Source organism: Pygocentrus nattereri, chromosome 5 (genome assembly GCF_015220715.1).
Source record: "Pygocentrus nattereri isolate fPygNat1 chromosome 5, fPygNat1.pri, whole genome shotgun sequence".
NCBI classification, from domain to species: domain Eukaryota; kingdom Metazoa; phylum Chordata; class Actinopteri; order Characiformes; family Serrasalmidae; genus Pygocentrus; species Pygocentrus nattereri.
The window spans coordinates 23,179,168-23,204,254 of record NC_051215.1 but is presented as its reverse complement, the minus strand read 5'-3'; the positions used below and the strand labels follow the sequence as shown (position 1 = coordinate 23,204,254).

At 40.9% G+C, this 25,087-nt stretch overlaps 1 protein-coding gene across 1 annotated transcript in view; it reads right to left on the bottom strand.

Annotated features, from left to right (window-relative positions):
* The window catches only part of lrrc1 (leucine rich repeat containing 1), an 82,979-nt gene extending 59,144 nt beyond the window's left edge, over positions 1-23,835 (bottom strand). Inside the window, exon 1 of the mRNA XM_017694145.2 lies at positions 23,161-23,835. Within this exon, the coding sequence (XP_017549634.1) occupies positions 23,161-23,319 (159 nt within the window). The 5' untranslated portion in view covers positions 23,320-23,835. The remainder of the gene's footprint in view (positions 1-23,160) is intronic.
* Positions 23,836-25,087: the final 1,252 nt, after the last annotated feature.

The following is a 25,087-nucleotide window of genomic DNA, read 5'->3' as shown; positions in this document are numbered from 1 at the left end:
GACGCTCTTATCCAGAGTGACTTACAATTTGATCATTTTACACAGGTAGGCCAAGGTGGTGTTAGGAGTCTTGCCCAAGGACCCTTATTGGTATAGTGTAGGGTGCTTGCCCTGGTCGGGGATTGAACCCCCGTCTACAGTGTAGAAGGCAAAGGTGTTAACCACTACACTAGCCAACCACCACAACGATCTAACTTTACTTACGACTTAACTTAACTTACTAACATTACTGACAGAAATCAAATATTCATGCTTCATTTACATTTTACATCCAATCTACAGTGAGTCAATGGCTTAACCCAAAGAAGACAGCAGTTCACCTAGTGTTGTACCTGTGGGGGCAGACATAAAATTGCCAAAAATAAAAGCATTTTTGCTTAATTAGGACTGAAACTTAGAAAAAAAGTAAAGTCAGGAAGTAGTAAAAGCATAAAAGTGTCATAAAATCCTAAAACAATCAAAAACTTTAGTTCATAATAATTGCTAAATGGGTCGTTCTACAGAAAGGTCCACTTTTCTGTCTCTCCATAGGAGTCACTGGTGTTACACATAAGAAAGGTAACACCAGTGACTTTTTAAAATAAAAAATGCATTTTGCAAAACAGCTGCTACAGAGCATCAAACTACGTTATCAATCATGAAATACCCACTAAAATATGGAATTGAATCCATTTGTGTTCTATTTTTTCACAGTTACCTCAGAACAAAGTCGGACACACCAGTGATGTCAGCTAAAAGCTTCATATGAAACCATGAGCTGAATGAGAAAATCTCTGATAACTGAAAGACACAGTGGACTCACCATGTGCTTTTCTTCATAGATCCTCAGAAAACAGGTCAAAGGAAGTAGAGTGATGTCATCAATGTGACTTTTATTTCAAAGTAAGAGATTTTTTGTTATGCAGTAACACCAGTGACACGACTCCTGGGGAACTTACATTATATATTTTATAATATTTACTTGGCATTTGTTTTCTTTATATCATTTAATTTATATATTCCATAGTCCTGTATAGATTGCTGTACATAAAATTGTAGAAAAACATGTTTTCCTCAGAATATGGCCTCACCCTTCACACTTGACTGGGAGGACGAGCACTTCTGTGGTGTTTGGAATTCTAACCTAAGAGCACGGTATTCTGTACACTTGCAGCTTTTCCGGTTTGTGTAATAAAAACAACTTTCTTGACATTTGTCAATGATACATCTGAGACATTGTCACATATCCTTTTTTCCATCAAATCGGTTGGCAAGACCATCAGGGCTGGGTGTGGACATCAAATCTGTGCAAATAGTGACCAGACCCCCGGCACGACCCTAACATGGCAGGTGGGGAAGCCCAGGGATGTGAATGTGAATAGGCGGGGAAAACGTTCACGTTCAGTTAAAATGCATTTTCGCATGTATAAACATCATATTTAACCCTTAAATGAATACTTAACAGTGGATTATAACCATGAAACACAGTATGTTTAATACTGAGCCGTTAATCCAAGTTACACTGTCAGTTAAGTTAGCTAGGTAACCTTAACAGAACCCTTCAGCTTTTTTGCATGGTAGCCTCATTCATTGCACATATTGTTTATATTAATTCACTTTTACAATCAGTATAATCAGTTAATGTATATTTGTATGCAATTAGATTTCATAAAACTTCAAATAAAATGCAGGGAAAACACCTTACGGAAAACTGCTCCTTCTGTGGGAGCTGGTGTACAGAATACTGATGGTACAAACCGGTGATGCAGATGACTTATTTTTATACTTATAATGGAATATAAATAAATTGTAACCCTAACATGTTTTTTTTATATAAAAAAAATATATATATATCTGTAAATAATATATATCTGTAAACGCTAGGGACACAAAAATGACATTTCTGTAGAATGATCCAGATGTTAAACGGTGCTGCTAACTAACTAACTAACGTGGTTTGGACAGTGTAGTGGGTAACCTCTGCCATCTATGCTGTAGACAGGGGTTCAATCCCCGGCTTGTACAAGCACCCTACGCAATGCCAATAAGTCCTTGGGCAAGACTCCTAACACTGCCTTCGCCTACCTGTGTCAAATGATCAGATTGTAAGTCACTCTGGATAAGAGCATCAACCAAATGCCATAAATCTAAATGTAATTAACTCCTCTCTCCTAGTTAGCATTAGCTTAACAGAACACATTGGATTCTGGTTAACTAAAGTGCTGACACGGGTTTAGGTAATAGTGGTTCAAATCTGAGGGAGTGAAGTCAAGCAGCTGGCGCTAAAGAGACATGAAGCAGGATTTAAACCTGTTACGTGGTGTAACATGATCTGTAGCTTTAACATTAGCTTAGCAAGCAGGCTACAGACACAAACAGTGCCACAAGTACAGGTTGTTGCTGAAACAAGTGTAGGTGATAGAAACCAATGTCTGAGAGAGCGAGTTGGAGTGACATAACCTGTTCTGTGACGTTTGGTACTGTAGGGTTTTGGCTAAGCTAACAAGAGCTTATCAAGTGCGTTCTATAGTCTGTGTCACTCGGTGTGTCACTGCCACTGAGCTGCTGTCATGCTCGGTTTTTCTAAAATTTTCTTTCTATCTGCAGGTCAGTGAGTTTCCACACCATTAATCAGAGAGTCTTCCAAAATCTAGAATAGAAATCAGATGCACAAAACTTTAGTTCATAACAATTGCTAAATGTTAAATGGTACTGCTAGGAGAGTGGTGCTAGCTTGCATCAGCTTAGCTAGCAAGACAGCTCCGCTCACCAAAGAACACATTTGATTCTTTTACATTTACGGCATTTGGCAGACACTCTTATCCAGAGAGACTTACAATTTCATCATTTTTACACAGGTAGGTGAAGGTGGTGTTAGGAGTCTTGCCCAAGGACTCTTATTGGTATAGTGTACGGTGCTTGCCCAGGCAAGGCATTGAACCCCAGTCTATAGCGTAGAAGGCAGAGGTGTTACCCACTACACCAACCACATTTCTGATTCTGGGCAATTAAAGCACCGCCGTGAGTTTAGATAACAATGATCCAAATCTGAGGGAGTGAAGCCGATCCGCTGACAGATCTGATTAAACATGGAACAGAAATCGAACACGTCAAATTTCTGAAACACAATCACAATTTTAAGTGCCTCTATCATTTTTTAAATACCTCGATTAACCATATTACCTTTGCCAGAGGAAAGAAATATTCAAAATGAGATCTCCTCTTGATTTCAGGTACTTCCCTTAGACACAGTTAAGTCCAGTTTGAAATAAGAGTTAATCCACTTTTTAATCCATTTTCTCCCATTTCTGAAATTTGGCTCCTGTATAATAACCCTCAGATTTTCTCACTGTGATCAAAATGTTGTCACGTATGTGGCCAGGGCTGAACATTTTGGGAAAAATATCTAATTACGATTCTTCTGATCAATTTTGCAATTTAAATTGTGGAATTACTTTCAAGGAAGGTCTGCTACTTTGGGCAAGAAGATCAGAACATCTACTTTGCCAAGTACATGCAAATAATAATTAGTATAAAATCTAACTCATTTTGTAAAAATAGTTTTTAATGTGAAAACAAACAAAAAAAATGCTCTCCACTTGTCATGGACTTCACACAGAGTTTATTTATTGAACCAGCACGTTCAAATGTTAAATCAGTTATTTTCAAGAGCTGTAACGTTAACTTATATATTTATTACCAGTTAATTTTAGCTGCTGCTTCCTACTGTAGCTCAACATTATGCACAGCCTTAAGCAAAGGCTTTGGCACTTTTTTCACTACAATTAAGCTAACAAATTTATCATTAGTCAATTTATTCACCTGAATAATCGGCCATTAAAATATTCACTTTTTGCTGTTCTACCTAAAATACTGAGTTTTCTGAGGTTGGACGAGTTGGAACAGCTGAAAAAATGAACCAGCAGTACCACATTGAAAAAACTCAAAAATGACAAAAACATGCATTTCACTTAACATATTTCACAAACTCTCTCTACACTCTCAGAAATAAAGGTCTTAATTTCATGCAGTTACTGAATAATTTGCTTACGATTTGGTCATGAAAATTCAGATGGAAAAAAAACACAAAATATACTCCCAGAGAATAAGAGGTTAAGGTTCACAACTGACCTTAGAACCACTGCTGTACCTTTGAGGGAACATTTATATTGTTTGTACCTCGCTGAACGAAAAACGTACCTGAACAGAACCTTTATTTCTAACAGAGTAATTAAACATGCCGTTTAACATGCAGAGCAGTGATCTTTATGTACTGACAATAAGGAAAAAAGCCTGCTGTGATGTGTCATACTGCTCAGCCAGCCTTTAATATGAATGGAAATGAATAGTAGCCTTGAGGGAAAGATGTGCTGGTTTATCATCAAGCCGTTCTGGTATAGACTTGTTTATAAAAGCATGAAACACAGCCTTCATTTCACTTAACTGGCAAACAGGTCTCCAGGGGGCACTTTTAACCGTAACCAAATGCATGGGTTAGAGCCCTTGTGTCATTTATATTCAGAAGTAATAAATGTTAATGAGCCACTTTATAATCAAGCTCACAAACAAATTACCTTCGAACATGGATGTCCAGAGACCCTCTTCAATATCAAGCCACAAAACTGCTCAACTTGTTCAGAATTTGCCTTTTGTTCTCAATTAGTCTTTCGTACTAGACGAACAAGCCTGAATCAAAATGTCGACGCAGCTGAAGTGAGTCATTCACTGTAATTTAGTGCGCCCTACTGTTTCCTGACATCTCTTGGGGAAAACTGCTGCAAGGAGCGGTTTGAGGGGATCAAACTCACACCTCCAGCAAACTGAATCCCATCCAACATTAAATCTCATTAAACTCTTATTCTCATGAGTATATTTTGGTTTATCTAAATTTTCATAACCAAACCGTAAGGCAAATTATTCAGTAACTGCATGAAATAAATGCACTTTTTTTTTTTTAATTCCCCTCAAACTAACAGAACGGGTGTTTTATGATCTACACTATATGCTTACAATTTACTGCTGAAAGCCAAAAATCTTAAGATGCAAAGCGTCAACAAAGCGTCAACAAAGCGTCAACAAAGCGTCAACAAAGCGTCAACAAAGCGTCAACAAAGCGCCAAAATCTAGGACTTCACAAATGATTTGAACGGTAATGTGAAAATGAGAAATAGTGATTGAAAATTATCTTTGCTTTGCTCTTATCTGATGGTCGGCAGTGACATGTTCAGATAAACACTGAAAATGTGAACACAAAAAACTATTTCACAGATTCAGTCAAGAACATCAGACATGGAATTTATAATCTCTGTTAATACAAAATATTAGGAGGGACAAACCCCAAGAACTTCTCCACTACAAGTTTCATGGCATGTAAAACAGGGCTTGCTGGATACGCAGAATACAGAACGATAAAAGAAACAGAAAGGAAAGTCTGCAGTCTCAGTTAATATAAAAATGACATAAGAATAACTGAGAAATTTAGATATCACAGCCAAAGCGTAAAGTACAATAAAATATGGAATTAATTGCAATTAATTTTTAGTTTCAGTTTTCAGCTCAATGTGGCCCAAATTTTGATTTCAGTGCATCAATCGGTGCAACAACCAGAGCAATAACTTTGACAAAAATCACAGTAACCACAGCAGCAACAACCAGAACTACAACCACAACAGCAACAACCAGAACTACAGCCACCACAGCAACAACCAGAACTACAACAAAAATCACAGTAACCACAGCAACAACCAGACCTACAACAACCACCACAGCAACAAGCAGAACTAGTCACCACAGCAACAACCAGAACTACAACAACCAGAACTACAACCACCACAGGAACAACCAGAACTACAAAAAAAAAAAAAAAAAATCACAGTAACCACAGCAACAACCAGAACTACAACAACCACAGCAACAACCAGAACTACAACAAAAATCACAGTAACCACAGCAAACAACCACAGCAACAACCAGAACTACAACCACCACAGGAACAACCAGAACTACAACAAAAAAAAAAAATCACAGTAACCACAGCAACAACCAGAACTACAGCCACCACAGCAACAACCAGATTTACAACAAAAATCACAGTAACCACAACAACCAGACCTACAGCCACCACTGCAACAACCAGACCTACAGCCACCACAGCAAAAACCAGAACTACAACAAAAATCAAAATAACCACAGCAACAAGCGGAACTACAACAACCAGAACTACAACAATGAGCTACAGCAAAAATCACAGGAACAATGACAACAAAAAATCACAACAATGACAATAAAAATCACAGCAATAACCACAGCCACAGCAATAACAACCAAAACAGCAGTAACAACAACTAGACCAAAAAACAAAACAATAACCACAGCAACAACTACAACAACCACAACTACAACAATAACCACAGCAATAGCTACAATAACCACAACAATAACAACAACCACAACTCCAACAACCACAACAATAACCACAGTAACAACTACAGACAATTTTCAGAAGGTTCCTAGCCCTGAAACAGACGCAGAAGCGAACACAATTACTGGCGCGTTGAGAGAGTTGAAGCTTCATCTTTGTCAAATTAAAAGAACCTGATAAAAGTTCAGATCAGCAAAGTCTGTGGTTGTGGTTTGCTATCATCTTCAATTTGGCCTCTAAACTGTGATTAATCCAGTAATAAATAACAGAACTGTGAATCTCACACTAACGTTACTGTCCAAGAGACTGAAACTACAAAACTATTAAATTTGTTTTTAATTCTCGATTAACTTGTTTAAATCAAGTGAGTCATCGCTGTAATTTAGTTTGCCTTCCTGTTTCCTGAAGGCCTCCTGGGGAAAATGGCTGCAAGGAGCTGTTCAAGGGAACATGTGCAGCTCACAGCTCCAGCAGTGACCTGAACCCTGTCAAACATTAAAGCCCATATGATCTGGAAGATTCAAGACAGCAGTTACTCCTTTAGTCCACTGACTACATGACAGTAACATCCAAACAACTCTACAGCTGCACAGATTACACTGTTAGACTGTTCTGTACTCACTGTACTTTGTTGTATTCCAATTACTGTTCTAAGTTTTCTTCTTACCATTACTCTATGGTCAGAAATTTACAATATTTGGTACAGGTGTGTAGAGGCTATGCCTGAATAGATGGCATGTGCTTTTTAAACAGATTCAACAAAACAACAGAACAAACTTCATACACCTTGTGAAACTACAGCAACAGCCTAATAACTTAGCAACTAACTACTATACCAATAGCAACATTAAAGCAGAACCTTAGCAACCACATGTGAAACCACAACAAAGGCAGAGCAACACTTTAGTAACTACCTGGCAAACCACAGCAACAGAAAAGTAACACCTTAGCAACCACCTGGGATGCCATAGCAACAGCCTAACAACTACTTAGCAACTAACTAGCATACCATAGCAACATTCCAGCTAAACCTAAGCAATCACAACAGCGGTCTAGCAACACCTTAGCAACTACCTGAGAAACCACAGAAACGGCCGTGTAACTCCTTAGAAACCACCTGGGATGCCATGGTAAAAGCTTAACAATTTAGCAACTAACTAGTATACCATAGCAACATTCCAGCTAAATCTTAGCAACCATATGTGAAACCACAACAATGGCCTAGCAACACCTAAGCAACCACATGGAAAGCCACAGCAATGGCCAAGTAACACCTCAGCAACCACCTGGGATGCCACTGCAACAGCCTAACAACTACTTAGCAACTAACTAGTATACCATAGTGACATTCCTGCTAAACTTTAGCAACTACCTGGGAAACCACAACAATGTAAGAGTAACACCTTATCAACCACCTGGGATGCCAGACCAACAGCCTAACAACACCTTAACAACCACCTGGGATGCCATAGCAACAGCCTAACAACAACTTAGCAACTCAAATATACATCACTGCGCTGCTGCAAGCGTGGCTAGCGCAGCCCAGTATGGAAGCCAGAAGTCCGATGACTTCAGAAGTCATGCTTTGCCACCATCATCACAGGCAGCAATGCTCAGCAACTCTTCTGCTTAAGAGATTAATGCTAATTTATGTTAACCGAAAGCATTTCAGTTTCAGAGAAAAACATTAAAATCTGTAAAAACATCAGATTTAAACAAACTGAGTGCAGTTTTTTGTAATCTTTCTTATCACCTTTTAGCTGTAAAAAATACCTAAAACTGAAACTAAAGCAATCCACATGGTCCTTTAAGATGACTATGGCCCAAATATACTGTGACGTATTAAATATGTGCATATCGTAGATAACAAGGTTAAGGGAAAATTTTATTCATTTTTCAAAATCTCTGCATAATTAAATGGTGAGGACGTAAACAGAGTCATTCAGTGTGGTTTGGTGCGAAACGCTCTGTTCTAGAGAAACTTATCGATTCAAGAATTGCTCACAGTGGTGGTGATGGGAATCAGATGTCCACCTCCCTTTCAGAAATTTCCAACATGAAATGGTTATGAATTCACTGCCTGACGCCATTCAGGCCCTGTACAAACACAGCAGGAGCTTGGTTCGTATAGCCGGCAGTAAGTCAGATTGGTTTCCAGTTGGGTTAGACTCCACCAGGGCTGTCTGTTGTCACCGATCCTGTTCATAACTTTTATGGACAGAATTTCTCGCAACAGCCAAGTGGCGAAGGGTGTCCGGTATGGTGGCCTCAGGATTTCACATCTGCTTTTTGCAGATGATGTGGTCCTGTTAGCGTCGTCAGGCCAGGACCTCCAGCTTTCTCTGGACCAGTTTGCAGCCAAGTGTGAAGCAGCTGGGATGAAAATCAGTACCTCTAAAACTGAGACCATGGTCCTCAATCAGAAAAGGGTGGAATGCTCTGTCCAGGTCAGGAGTGAATTCTTGCCCCAAGTGGAGGAGTTTAAATATCTCAGGATTTTGTTCACGAGTGAAGGAAGGATGGAGCGAGAGGTTGACAGGCAGATTGGTGCAGCATCTGCAGTAATGCGGACCCTACACCGGTCCATCATGGTGAAGAGAGAGCTCAGCCAGAAAGTGAAGCTGTCAATTTACCGGTCAATCTACGTTCTGACTCTCACCTATGGTCACAAGCTTTGGGTAGTGACCGAAAGAACAAGATCGCGGATACAAGCGGCCAAAATTAGCTTTCTCTGCATGGGTGCCAGGCTCTCCCATAGAGATAGGGTGAGAAGCTTGGCAATTCGGGAGAGGCTCGGAGTAGAGCCGCTACCCCTCCATGTTGAGAGAAGCCAGCTGAGGTGGTTCAGGCATCTGGTAAGGATGCCCTCTGGACGCCTCCCTACGGAGGTGTTCCAGACATGTCCGACAGGGAGGAGACCCCGGGGAAGACCCAGGACATGTTGGAGGGATTATATCTCTCGACTGTCTTGGGAACGCCTTGGTATCCCTCCGGAAGAGCTGAAGGAGGTGGCAGGGGAGAGGGAGGCCTGGGCCTCTCTGCATAGGCTGCTGCCCCTGTGACCCAGATCCGGATAACTGGATGGATGCCTGATGCCCAAGGCACTGTTTTACGACAGTTTTGTGAAAAAGTTTGTGATTCAAAATGTATTGTAACCCACACATAGTGGAGGGATACAAATATGGCGCTGTAAGACAAAATAGTCCCCAGAGAAAACGTATTATTTCAGACTTATCACTATTTTCCATTATCAACATTCCATATAAACTCAGAAGACACGTGGAGGTTCACTGGTGGTTCTGGATGGTAAATAAAATGTCTGTATTTGTGTAGTCATGGCGACCCCTGGTTTCTATCACCACCACTGTAAAGAGTCTCTACAATCAACTATTTCACACCAAATCGATCTGAATGAGGTGTAAACAGAGTCCAACACTGAATTCTGCAGGAATTTTGAAAATTTGGTTCCACTTCAACAGACAAAGAGAACTGGGCCTAAACACAAAGCCTGAGGTCAAAAATATTTCTGTAAAGCTGCTTCAAAAGCAGGTATCTAGCATGTATCAAGCATGTATCACAGATCTGTGCACAAAAATTCACACTAGAGCCATGACACAGCATTTACAGCTGTATGCAAAAGTTTGGGCACCCTAGTCAAATTATGTGTCAATATATGTTGATTTTTAGGTGAAAATAATAAACACATTCTCTACAGAGGACACACTTCTGTGCATTAAAATGCACAGCTCCTGTTTATTTGCTAAATGTAACATATTGGGGGAAACAAATGAAACATAAAATGAGGCCTGTGCAAAAATTATGGCATGCTATATTTTATATTTCCACTAATATGTTCAAGCTGCACTATATACTACACTATATACTGTTAGCACTGAAAGAATATCACTACTGAGCCAAGAGAATAAAAACAGGCTCAAATATAGTTTGTGGTGTGAGTCGCCTGTAAAGCCTGATATAGTCACTTAAAGTCAGAGGCATCAGATCAGGAGTTTAATATGACAGAAAATTAAATCGTCCAACTAGTTGTCTAGCTGTGTTTGTACTGTGTTTGTTTTATTTTTGATTAGTGTGTATTCCTAAAAATGTATATCACCACTCTATTGTTATATTGCCTGCCTGCCTCTTTTCCCCACCCTTCTTGTAAAAAGTAATGCAAAATGTAATAAAAAGTTGATCACAAAAGACCAAGCAACAAAACGCATTCAAACATTTGTATACGGCTGGGCTGAAAGAGCAACATCTAGTTTCCAGAGTGTCTGTCTGCCTGTCTGTCTATCTATCTATGTCTATCTATCTGTCTATCTGTCTATCTATCTGCCTGCCTGTCTGCCTATCAATCAATCTATCAATCAATCTGTTTGCCTGCTTGTCTGCCTACCTGCCTGCCTGCCTGCCTATCAATCAATCTGTCTGCCTGTCTGTCTGCCTGTCTGTCTACCTATCAATCAATCTGTCTGCCTGTCTGCCTATCAATCTGTCTGTCAATCTATCTGTCTGTCTGCCTGCCTACCTGCCTGCCTAACTGTCTGCCTGTCTATTTATCTGTCTGTCTATTTATCTGTCTGTCTCTCTGCCTGCCTGTCTATCTGTCCGTCTGTCCATCTGTCCATCTATCAATCTGTCTGTCTGCCTGTCTGTCTACCTATCAATCAATCTGTCTGCCTGCCTATCAATCTGTCTGTCAATCTATCTATCTGTCTGTCTGCCTGCCTACCTGCCTGCCTAGCTGTCTGCCTGTCTATTTATCTGTCTGTCTCTCTGCCTGCCTGTCTATCTGTCCGTCTGTCCATCTATCAATCTGTCTGCCTGCCTGCCTATCAATCTGTCTATCTATTTATCAATCTATCAACCTGTCTGTCTATCTATCTATCTATCTATCCATCTACCTGCCTGCTTGTCTATCTATCTGACTGTCTGCCTATCAATCTGTCTATCTATTTATCAATCTATCAACCTGTCTGTCTATTTAAATATCTATCTATCTGTCTATCTGCCTGCCTGCTTGCCTGCCTGCCTGTCTATCTATCTGCCTGTCTGCCTAGCAATCTGTCTGCCTGTCTGACTGTCTGCCTGCCTGCCTACCTATCTGTCTGTCTTTCAATCCATCTAGCTAGCCATCTAGCTATCTGTCTTTCAATCTATGTATCTAGCTATCTATCTATCCATCTATCTATCTATCCGTCGTTCAATCTATCTATCCGTCTTTCAATCTATCTATCTATTTATCAATCTATCAACCTGTCTGTCTATTTAAATATCTATCTGTCTAACTGCCTGCCTGCTTGCCTGCCTGTCTATCTATCGGACTGTCTGCCTATCAATCGGTCTCTCTGTTTGTCTGTCAATCAATCTGTCTATCAATCTGCTTGCCTGCCTGCCTGTCTGTCTGCCTGTCTATCTGCCTGTCTGCCTAGCAATCTGTCTGCCTGCCTGACTGTCTGTCTGCCTGTCTATCTGCCTGTCTGCCTAGCAATCTGTCTGCCTGCCTGACTGTCTGCCTATCTATCTATCTATCTATCTATCTATCTATCTATCTGTCTCTCTGTTTGTCTGTCAATCAATCTGTCTATCAATCTGCTTGCCTGCCTGCCTGTCTGTCTGCCTGTCTATCTGCCTGTCTGCCTAGCAATCTGTCTGCCTGCCTGACTGTCTGCCTGCCTATCCATCTATCTATCTATCCGTCTATCTTTCAATCAATCTATCCGTCTATCTTTCAATCAATCTATCCGTCTATCTTTCAATCAATCTATCCGTCTATCTTTCAATCTATCCGTCTATCTTTCAATCTATCAAGCAACTTCCAATTTCCAGACATGAAGGCTCCTCGCTCCAGCGCCTAATAAAGCCTTTATAGTTGCAGCTTCTAGCTGAGAGCATTCTCAACTGCTCATATTGTGAAATCCTGCTCTGTCAGATGTACAGACCCTGCGCCTCTGCACTAAAACAGAATAAATAACTGCTTTACTTTTCATATTACATATCAAACCTGCTCCAAAACATCCGCACAGCTTAAGCCTACATGTAGCTAAATCTTACATGGCACCGCAGCCATCTGCACTTAAACAACAGCGTGAAGAGTGTTGGGCAAAAAATGCTACCCCTCCTGTTCTTCATGTTCTCCAAGCAAACTGCTAACCCTCTCCAGACAACAGAGATACAAACAGCAACATGTGGGCTGCATGACATTGACTGCAGGGTCTTGTCCCCACAGTCTTAAAACCTGTATGCAAATTCATGAATCCGGGTTGTTCGTAGAATACACTGGGAAGTAGAAAATGGTAAAAGCATGCAACTGGAATGATCTCAGGAGCCCGTGCTAGAAAACACATAACCTGTTCGCTCTGTTACTTCCTCCCGTTTCGGTGCCAGGCCTCTATCACCCCTCCTCCACCCTGACAAGCATACATTAACCTTTTAACCTCCTCTGTCAATATTTGGAGCTTGATTGGGATCCGCTCGGTTTGAAATAGGCCAACAGCACAGCAAACAGAACTGTCCGCAGCTGACCTGATAGCCAGTCAGCAGTTCTATGGGAGCAAAACAAGCTCCCCTTCAGACCTAGAGAAGTTACAGCATACTTAGAAAAGAAATATTGCCAATGAGATCTCCACTTAATCTCATGCACTTCTCCTAGATGTGCTTCAGTCCAGTTTGAAATCAGAGTAAGACCGTGGAACCACCGGTGATTCCAAAACACACTTCATCATATTCTTTACTTCATAACTTTATTTCATAAGCCTTTGACTTTGTGTTTATGCTCATGTAACACATTCTCTGTTAATCGGAGGGAAACTTCTACAGAAAACTAATTACATGTATTTCATGTAGTTACTGAATAATTTGCCTCTGTTTGAACATTAAATATCTTGTCTTTGTAGTGTATTCAATTGAGTATAGGTTGAAAAGGATTTGCAAATCATCGTATCCTGTTTTTATTTATGTTTTACACACCGTCCCAACTTCACTGGAACTGGGGTTGTACATTATCTTTTAAATGTGATCTGTATGCGACATTAATCTGAACAGATCAGCTCCTAAACCGACCCGAATGCAGAAAAGAACAGAGCGTCACGCTGCTTCATGCACCTCATGCAGAGGTAAACAATCACAACCGCCAATGAACACCAGTCACTCCCAGAGGATCAACTTCATCTTCACCAGCATCACAGGAGCGATTAGCTGGGCTCATCTCTCACAGCGTATTCGAGATTGCTGTAAGAAGTGCACGTTATTGGGACACTTTTTTTTCTTTGATGCTGCAGCCTCAGGCACCTCCAGCCACGTTCGGTGGTATCATTCAAAACCTCTTCAAACATGGAGGGTTTTGGAGGAGTTTCTTCTAATTTTGTGGTACAGACACATTTGCCTAAATGTTTACGAGCCTCAGCAGTGCAAAATTCTGATGAATGTCTAGTTGAACTGACATAAAAGTCGCATGAATTCTGACATGACTGCTCAGACGGAGTCGCATTGCCACAGATCGGATACGGATCGGATTTCAGTTCCACATATGAAAGCGTCTCAAATCGGAATTGAAAATGTCCGATTCAGTGTGTTTATCTGTTCACACTGTCCTAGATGTGACAACAATATGCTCAGTAAAGCATGTTGTGACATAATGTGACACTTTAACTTCCATCTATTTTGTATTTCTATTTTTTTTTCTACATAGTTTATATAAGTTTATGTGCAATTGCATGTCTTGCTATTGTGCAATTTTCCTTCAGGATCAATAAAGTTTGTTCTATCTATCTATATCTCCATCCATCCATCCATCCAATTTATCATGTTAACAATATTGTCATATAGACCAGTTCTAGTCATTACACTACAATGTTTTAATGCAAAAAGCCTATAAATCACTTCATATGCCTGATTACCCGCATAATGCTAATTTCCACTGGCACTCTATTGGAATTTGAGGTGCTGTTAGTGTGAAGCTGGCGGACTTATAATCTCATTTTATGCCAATTCTAGCTTAAACACAGGTGTGCGAATCTTGTAGCAGACATTCTCTATTCTATATGTGCATAATGTGAATCTTCTGAATTTGAAGCTTTTTTCTCAGCGTTTTTTAAGCCTTTTAGCTAACAGGTTAGAGGAAACACAGTGATGGGGGCCCCCTTCACTACATTACAGCACAGCGTTGGGCAGTAAATGGTTAAAAGCAGGAACTGTTCGAGCCCTGACACAGAGCTCGATACGTGGCCAGATGACTTTCGTTTTCATGTTTCCACATGTAGATAATAAGCCACAGGAGCTGCCTGAGTTCAGTCATCTGAGCCCAGAGTCTTAAAGGACAAACAACAATCATTAGCAGCAGTGTATAAATACAAAAACCACGCAGCCTACTTGGGCAGCTTTCTAAACTGGGCTACTCGTCGGCGTCCCACTGCATACAGGCGCTAAGGCGGGTGATGCATTCCAGGCTGAAGCTGTCTTGAGGCTAAAATGTGCACCAAGGACAAAATAACTAGCGCTGTTGCTACTTGCTCCAACACAGAGAGCAGCTGTATTCCACTGACAAGCTGCCCGGGGGAGGTGTGGGTGTGTGGGTTCCCACTCGATGCCTATATATCTTTAAAATGATCTATATACTTATGTGCAAAGATTTTGGCCCCTGTGGTCAAACAATAGGTTCTGTGGATTTTCTAACTGAAAACAAGTTCCTCTACATCCTCTACAGAGAACTCACTTCTGCACACAATTACTGTTTATTTCATGAATTGAACATGAGTGTGTTGCATAGTCTGAGTAGATCAGACGCAGCAGTGCTGCTGGAGTTTTTAAAAACCTCAGTGTCATTGCTGGACTGAGAACAGTCCCCCAAACAAAAATATCCTCCCACTGCAGAACTACAAATTGCACCTATATAGTAAGTAAAACAATTTGATGTGGCATGTAGATACTGATGGTGTTATAAAGCATCATTCACTCCCCAGTCCATACAGTCCATACATTGAACATAGCCTGCAAAACCAGCCTGTTTTGAGTTCCATGCTTTTGAGATGTCACAAACACCATCTCCAATCCACATATGTAGCCTACAGCAGCTTGGCTCCACCCACTCACCCTGAAGTTATAAGGAGTGTTTCAGCCCAGACTGCTTTTTTTTTTAATGAGGCACATTACAGGGCAGCCAATCAGAACGGAGCTCATTTACATGCATACAGTAACAAAAACAGCCTGTTTAATTCTAAGGGGTGAAAAGTGGTTGAGACAATAAATTATGACTCTTATAACCATACATAACAGTATATGAACTTTATAAGTGTACGCCAGGGAAAATGAATGAAGAAAGTGGTGGCAAATGAACCCCTTAAACGTCACAGTGAGAACTGCTGCGCTGACACATTCACACCTTCACTGACATCAGTAAGCTCTGAACGAAGCTTCTGAACCCTGAAGATCAGTGCAGCTATTGATTAAAGGTGACGAAATAAGGGAGATCCCTTCCTCTTGTCGAAAGCTGGGGTGAGTGAACGTCTGATCAGATCCTCCACTGCCATTCTGATCAGAGGCCTCCAACCTTCCACTGATCTGGAAGACTCCTCCTATTTGTTATCGGCTCACTGAGCCAGGCTTGGGATTGGATTATTTACATGCCAGGGAACACTGCAAGCAGCGCCCGTGGTCAATTTAACTGCACTGCACGCCAGAGTTAGCATCTCCACCGCAACTCACAGACAAAGCTTTATGGGCAAAGCTATTTGCAAAAAAAGCCCTATGGTGTATTTTGTCACGTCAAATGAGAATTCTCAAATATCTGAAGCTCAGTGTCCTTAACTTAAAGGGCACTTCCACCAAGCTTTTTAATTTTCTGCATAATTCAGTGGTTGAGATGTAAATAAAGTCATTCAGAGTGATTTCGTGTGAAATGCTGCATTGTAGAGATACCAGCTCGAATACTATCACAATGTTCATCACCACTGTGAACAACTCTGACTTGGTGAGTTTCTCCAGAATTAATAATTTCACACTAAACCACTCTTAACCATTTAATTACGCAGAAATGCTGAAAAGTTCCCTACACACCCAGCAACAATTTAAGATGAGAAACGGGGAAAACTCAATTCTATGTAGCACAAATATTTCTAAAAATATTTTGAAAAATTCGAAATATCACTGCCGTCAAACCAAAACCAAAATCTCCATTTTTGCCTTTTTTTTTTTGTTTTTGCAATAATGTGATAATGTCTGTTGCCCTTTAAATTGGGAATAAATGATTCATTTTATGATGAATGGACCAAATTAACTGACCCAAAATGACATAAAAAGTCAGGTTCCACTGACATATAGTCAGACAAAAAAACAAAGTATGTTGTTTTTTTTTCCTTCTCCTAGATAGTTATCATTTTGGAGATACGAGGTTTTCTCCTGAGAACAGTGATTTACTATATATGAGCGCTATAAATGAATCTACATTACATCTCAAGCTAAACAGAATATGCCAGGGATGGACAATGATATCAGAATCATATAGGTATTGGCAGATATTTGTTCAAAACTACCAGCACTGGACAGATGTTTTGATTATTTCAGACTGAAACTCGATGACATATTTATTTGTGTTACTGCACCAATTCATTCCTGACAGTTATATACAGCTGTATGCAAAAGCTTTAACTCCCCGGTCAAATAACACGTTCTGTTGATTTCCTAAGTGAAAATAAGTTTGCACATCTTCTACAGAGAGCACACTTAAATCTGACATTTTACTGCTCATTTTAGGGCACAGTTTTTATGCATTTTCTGAGTTAAACATATTGGAAAACCTAAGTCATCAAATATATGTGCCAATCGTTTTGCAGTGGCCACATTTTGTGTTTTATTTTTACTCCAATGTGTTAAATTCAGTAAATAAAGAGTAACTGTGGTGTTAAATATGCATCCATCTGTAGAGGATGTGTTAACGTATATGAACTTAAGTTGCTTAATGTAAACAGGGGCGGCCAAACTTTTGCATACGACTGCATGTACATGAAAAACACTGGATGACAGGATCAACCCCAGAATTCTCAGATCAGTGCTTCAATCTGAAACACAGGCCTAAACGAACCTGACAAAAGCTGTGTACTCTCAGCCTTTGATGCGACAGTTCATTATATTGACCCAAATCCTATCAGTGCCCCACAGTCAGAGATAATGCCTCCTAGGCATCAGTAGAAACTAAAAATAAAAGATTAACCAAAACACTTCAGTTTCACCCCAGAAAAACACCCAAACACGCCAGTTCCTCAGAGCTCTGCACAGTCAGTATCGTCCTCAGTGCATACAGTCCACCCTGATAAAAACGGTTAGCATCAAAACAGCCTGTGTGTCTGTAGACTTATTAGGCCACAGCAGCCTCACCTAGAAAATCTCCCACGAGGTTTCAAACCATGTCAGGGTTAATATCCTTCACTCTCGGTGATGCAGATTGAACACAAAGCAACAACGTTCCCTTTAAAGGGCCCATATCCCACATTTTCCTTGCATTTCTTTTTCTCTGAAATCCACTTATGTCCGTGTACTGTTATGTACCAAATACAGCCACAATTCATTTTCAATCATGTGACTTCAGCCCTTAGAATTAAACAGCCTGTTTCTGTTGCTGCACCTTCAAGATTGATATGCAAATGAGCTCCAACCTGTATTGTGTCTCAACAGATCTATGACAACATTTTAGGGCCGCTGTTAATAAAAATAAAATAGTAGACTTCAAAAATAAAATCATAATATTTGGGAAAAAGCAGCTGTAATATTTGAGGGACAGAGTGGGCTAACTGCAGGGGGGCTGCAATAACGTGTTGGGGTCTCGGTTGCTGTACTGGCGCCGAAGCTTCACTCACTCCTGTCTGTCTGTGGATCATTTTGATCTTCATTCTCACTGTCTGTGAAACTTCATGCCCTCTTTGAATGGGGGGAGATGTAGCCCCAGATAGCCGTGTAGACGACCCTGCATGCAATTCTCCTCCAACAACACAGACAGACGGTTTCCTCTGAGTCCATCTGGCACTTTATTCTAGATAAACACAGTTTCCTGCTCAGCCGTTTCTACTAACTAATAACAGGCTTGTGCTGATGTGCAGGCGAGACAGGGAGACTGAGTGTTTCTTTATGGGTGAACTTTTTTTCTCTAAATATTAAGACTTTATTCTCAAAGTAAAACTTTTTTCTACAATTTATTTATTTATTGATTTTTTTTTTTTAACAGAGGGCCTAAAACACCGTCAAACAGATCAAGCTGAAACATCATGGGGAATGGATGGGGCTAAACTGCTGGAGGTGAATATATGTAAATGCTCTGGTTTTTGTGACATCACAAAAACAGTAAATGGGCTGGTAGCTTAGGCTACGTTCACATTACCAGGCTGAAGTGGCACAAATCAGATTTTTTGCCCTAACGTGACTCAGATCTGATGTTTTCAGGGCTGTGTGGACACAAATCTGATCTTTTCAAATCCGATCTAAGCCACTTTCATATGTAGTCCTAGATCTGATACGTATCCGGCTCGTGGCCAAGTGACCTTAATGTGACGTTCAGATCGGAATTCGTGTGCTTTTTTTCCCCCACTGCACCTTCGGCATCATTCAGCGTTACCACGGCAACAGCGCCGAACACACGTTAAAGCCTGCAAACCGTGGAAAAGCAGCTCATCTCACCTTTTTCTCCTTCGTCTGGCTCTAATAACGAAGCTGAGAGCTGATCAGGGTTAATGATCTTCTCAGCGAAGCTCGTTCTGCTCGTTAGTTTGCGCTGATGATGCAGTGATTCAGCCGTGTGACGTTACTGAGTAGGATGTGATCATGAGGGTCAGTTCAAGATGCCCGTTTGAATCACTTACCTAAACGAGTGTGAACCATCGTGCCAGAGAGATCGGATCCGAGCAAAAAATCTGATTTGAGCAATGAGGCTTATAATGTGAATGTAGCTTTGGTTTCCATATATGGGCTTTATGGAGTGAACAGTATGTAGACCTGTCATAATGATTACATTATCACCTGATTGCAATTATTTGAGATGATCGCAATGATCATTTTCCACAATAGACTGGACAATAATATTAAGCCACTACAGACGAAATGTGAATTAGGTGCATCATTAGATTGAAAACAAAGTTTTAACATCTAACTTGGTGCTCTGACATGTTTAGAGGGCAGCAGTGAGTTTGTTAACTACATAGCTATCTACTATTTTCATGCTAGGAGGGAAAAAAAAAAGATGTTTTTGCTTTATTTTCACAACAAAAGAAACCATAAGCTTTGCTTGGGCAAGACACACTTGTGTGAAAGTTTGAGTTCAAAGGGACCCAACAGCGCAGCGTCCCAATTCGGCAGTATTATCAGTGTTACCTACCCAGAAAACAGAGCTAGGAAAACTGGCTAATAAGCCAATTTGGACACCGTTGGCTTGTACCTTAGTAGATGCATATATTCAACAAGAAAAAAAACAGTTAAAATTTCAGTTTTCATTGAAACTGACCCTCTAAACTCAAATTCAACTGTTAGTGACTGAAGCCTAACGAGCAAGGCTTAAGTTGAAGGGGGTGCCATCACCTTCAGATTAAATTGGTTATGTAATAACACCTAGGATGTCTATTAAGTCATTATTTTGCATGCAAGAATAAAAGAATGATAAAGAATCCACATTTGATGATTTTCTAAAAATATCTATACCAGGGGTGCCCAAACGTTTTGCCAAAATGTGATGTTTGTGGTGGGCCGAGGGGCCAAAAGACAAAACAATAGATCAATAAAGAATCAAGCCATTATAAAAATGTACTTTTTAATATTAGGCCATATTTTGTTGCTAAAATACTCCACAAATATACTTTCAGAAGGAAAATAAGAAGAACGTTTGTTCTCTCACTGGTAGAGGGGGTGCGGTTAAGGTAACTTTCTGGTGGGCTATCAAATCTCACCAAGGTCTGTGGGCCTCACTTTGGGCGGCCATGCAAATAACGTTAATAAGACAAGTAAATAATAAACACACACACACACACACACACACACACACACACACTGTCTAAGCTGCTTATCCTCCTGGGTTCCAGCACTCATTGGGAATAAAGCAGGAAACACCCTGGACAGGTCACTTTTTCACAGCCCTAGTGATCTAAGAGACCCTACGTGACTCCTTATACCACTTAAAAAGCCCTGCATAGTATTTTACAAAGCAGGATTTCAGAGATGGCCAGATCACATGAGCCCAAAGTTGAAGATTATTCCAATAGGATCGTCCCTCAGCACAATTGCTACTGGCCATACACCACTCAGGCATAACACTATGACCAGCTCCTTGTTTCTACACTCACTGTCCATTTTATCAGCTCCACTTACTCTATAGCTGCACTTTGTAGTTCTACAGTTACAGACTGTAGTCCATTTGTTTCTCTGATACTTTGTTACCCCCTTTTACCCTGTTCTTCAGTGGTCAGGACCCCCATGGACCCTCACAGAGCAGGTACTATATGGTTCGTGGATCACTCTCAGCACTGCAGTAACACTGACGTGGTGGTCGTGTGATGGTGTGTGTTGCGCTGGTCTGAGTGGATCAGACCCAGCAGTGCTGCTGGAGTTTTTAAACACCTCAGTGTCGCTGCTGGACTGAGAATAGTCCACCAACCAAAAATATCCAGTCAACAGCGTCCTGTGGGCAGCCTATATAGTAAGCGGAGCTGAGAAAATGGACAATGAGCGTAGAAACAAGGAGGTGGTCATAATACTGTGTTTGAATGTACATATATACTTTCTAAGTCATTTGGGCCATTTCTTTTGGCCCATTCATCATGAAATTCACAGAGAATGTAAAGGGCAACAGGCATTGTATGTATACAAACATATCACGTTTGTCGGAACAAAACCTCATATCTCCAAAATGGTAAATTTACAGGAGGAGGGGAAAAAAACAAGTGTACTTCTAATGTAAGTCAAAGGAACCAGAGTTTTTCTGTCATTTTAGGCCGTTTCTTTTGGTCAATTTATCATGAAATCTACAAACAATGTAAAGAACAACAGGCGTTTCCAAATTATGCCAAAAACTGAAAACCGACAAAAATGGAGATACAAGGTTTTGCTCCGACAGCAGCAATATCTATACCAGCCTTAAAAGCATGGTAATAAAACCAGCCTGCTTACTTCTAAGAGATAAAAAGAGGTCAAATGGTAATTACAAATTATCTTATGGATTATGACCCACACAAATGTTACATCTGGTGGAAAAAAATATATACAAGACAAAAATGCAGGGTATGGGCCCTTCAGGTTTTCTGGCTGAACTGAGAATTCCCCCCTGGCCTGGAGAATAATAACTCCAGGTGTCATATAAAAAGCAGCAAAGCGCGAGAGTCTCCTGATCTGCTCTTGCGTAACACATTCACAGACCGTACCTGCCCGAAATCCCTGCAGGTGAGCTGTGGCACTTTCTGGTGCTACACAACAGCCCCTGAATGGGCCATTCACTGCCAGCAGTAGTTGTTTTGGAGTGAACAATGCGTCCATTGGCAGCTGAACGGGCTGGCATTCTCTGACCACCACCACCACCCCCCCCACCCCTCATCTAGAGCTGGGTAATATGACGGTTGTTGTTCTTTGTTTATCGTTACCATGATAAATTATGTCACAATACACTTCTCTTAGCACATTGTGGATGCTGTCAGTATTTAAAGAGCACTGACCAACCAGATGTTTCATTAGAGTGAACATAACTGCGCCTGTTTACCTGGACTAAGGACAGTTTGTGAAACACTGAATAAAAATCACTGCAGAGGTAGGTTTATTATTAATATATTAGTTCTATATGTGGCACTACACATTCTGTTTTGTCAGCTCCAGCTTATTAAAACCTCAGAAAAACTCAATACTGTGACGCATAATGTGTATCGAGAAAACATGGAAGCCCGTTTCCCCCACAGGAAAAATACATAGCCAACGTTTTGCGTAATTATGACTTGGTATCTCATAATAATGACTTACTGTCCCATACACTGTTAGAAATAAAGGTACAGTGGAGGTAAATTTTCCATTCATCGAGGTCCAAGCAGTGTAAATGTTCCCTCAAAGGCACAGCACACATTTCAAGTCTGATTGTGAACTTTAAATCAGTTTTTCCAGGTGAAAAGTTTGTATTTGTACCTTTTCATAACCGAATGTTTTAAAACAGAACAGTAGAATAAAAGCCTGGAGGCGAGACGGGGTGTGTGGAGTCAGTACAGCTTAAAACATATCACTTCAGTGGATTATGGGTCAGTTATGTTCCCTGACTAAAGAGACTGAGATGAAGCCTTGAGGATCCCACCCCAGTGACAAGAGAGGGACTGTCCTAGTGACGGTTTAGTACCTAGAGTGTAATCATGAGAAAAGTATCTCAGAATTCTGAGAAAGTCAGAATTATGAGATATGAAGTTATAATTATGAGATAGTGTCTCACAATAATGAGGTTCAAACAGTAAGTCATTATCATGAGATTCTAAGTCATAATTATGACATACAATCTCATGATAGCGACTTACTAGGTCATGCTTAGTATCTCATTACAATGACTATCACAGGTGTCACTTAGTATCACATAATAATGACGTCAAATCAGAAGTCAAAGCTTCTCGGTATTATTACTCAGGAAAAGTCTGTATATTTTTGTCCAGTGACGCAAACGGGCTTCGTATGAGAAAGTATTGAAGTATCGTGATATCCTATTCCTGCCATATCGCCCACCCCTACCCCTCACCTCACCTCACCTCCCCCTCCCGCCTGCTTACCTTGGGCAGGTCTCGGAGCTGGTTGGCGTCGAGCAGCAGCTCCTCCAGGCTGCGGCTGTAGCGGTAGATCTCGTCGGGCACGTAAAGCAGCGAGCAGTGGCGCTTATCGATCGTTTCGACGTGACGGTTGCACCGCCACAGCGGAATGCAGTGAAACATCCCACCGGCGGAGAAAGCGCCGCACGGGGAGAGCAGGACACACACACACACACACACACACACACCAAACTCGGAGAGGAGAGGAGAGAAGCTCCACTGGCCGCTCAGCGCGGAGTAACTGACACAGTAACCAGTAAACACGCAGCAGCAGCAGCAACAGTGTTCCTCTGTTATCCGCGGTTACTCTCCGCTCTTTCTCTCCGGGCCGCTCGCTCTCCCAGCGCGGACAGACATGGGCTTCAGTCCCACTCCTTCCTCTTCTCCTCCTCCGTTACACTTTTTCAAATCTCTCCCCCCTTCCTCCTCTCCTCCTGCTCATTCCCGCCACGTCTTCACTGGAATGTCGAGAAATGTGCCATACCTTCTTCCCCCGGGACGCTTACATGTCTATTCGGGTGGGACTGTCCTTCGCCTCTGCAGTTTCTAGCTTTGTTTAGCTTTTTTGCGCGACTTTATTTCCTCTTAGTCCAGTTTTCTGACCCGGAACACTCACTCACTCACTCCCTCATTCCAAAGCCGACGTCACCGCTCCTCCCTCTCCCGTCTCTCCGCCCCTTTCCCAGGAATAGGGTTAAAAGGGCAAGTCCACCGGTCTTTTGAAAATTTCTGCTATTAAAATGAAGTGATTTTTAAAGTTTTTTTTTCATTATTATTATTATTATTATTAGGGGTGGGTAATATGACAATATATATCATTATCAGGATAAATTGTGTCACAATGCAATATGCTTTACTGAGTCTAGTTTGGATATTGTCAGCACTCGTAGGCAAAGTGCAAAATACAGGGATCGTGAGGGGTCTCGGACCTCCAGATTAAAACTTATAATGACGTTATGGCATCATTGTTTAGCCTATTTCGCCCACAATCAGCTTCTGTCTTTGGTAATAACTAGCTAACTTGTGTGTCTGGTGGTAGTAACTGGTGAGCCTTTGGGTGGCACTGTGGCAAATTGGTTTACGTAGGCCTAATCGCATTCCTTCTTTTTACCCCTACCCCTTGTTTTCGATACAATACAATAACCCAATGGTTATTGTACACTTTTAACGGAGAAAATTCTCACATTTGTGAGAATTTGGGACATCCTAGCCTTAAAAGTGAATGTGCAAACAGAGGGCTAAGGGTTCAGCGGTAGGACCATCTACAACACATTCTCCATCCATCTGAAGAACTCATTTACTTACACCAATCAGGCATAACACTATGACTATCTCATTGTTTCTACGCTCATTGTCCCATTTTATCAGCTCCACTTACTCTATAGCTGCACTTTGTAGTTCTACAGTTACAGACTGTAGTCCATCTGTTTCTCTAATACTTTGTTACCCCCTTTTACCCTGTTCTTCAGTGGTCAGGACCCCCATGATAAATAGACAAAAAGAAACTGCCCAAAATGACTTGGTAAAAAGTCTGGTTCTGTTGACTTTTATTAAAAGTAAAGTAGTTTTTTTTCCTTCTCCTGTAAAGTTACCGTTACAGAAAGAGGTTTTCTTCTACCAACAGTGATATATTTATTAAATATAATATATTTAAATATAATTCAGTAGAATGTTCCATATAAGAGTAACTCTGCTTGCTGGCTTGGTTAGGGAGGTATTTCATAAAAACTTTCTCAGTTTATCAGGATAACTTAAGCCAGACGTGAAACCCATCCAGTAAAAACATCCTTTACCCATCATAGTACTGAACTTCACTGGCTTTGTTTCCTGGCTGACCAAAAATCTGGTTTTGTCCAACTGTCCTTTGGAGAGGTTCACTAAATATCATGAC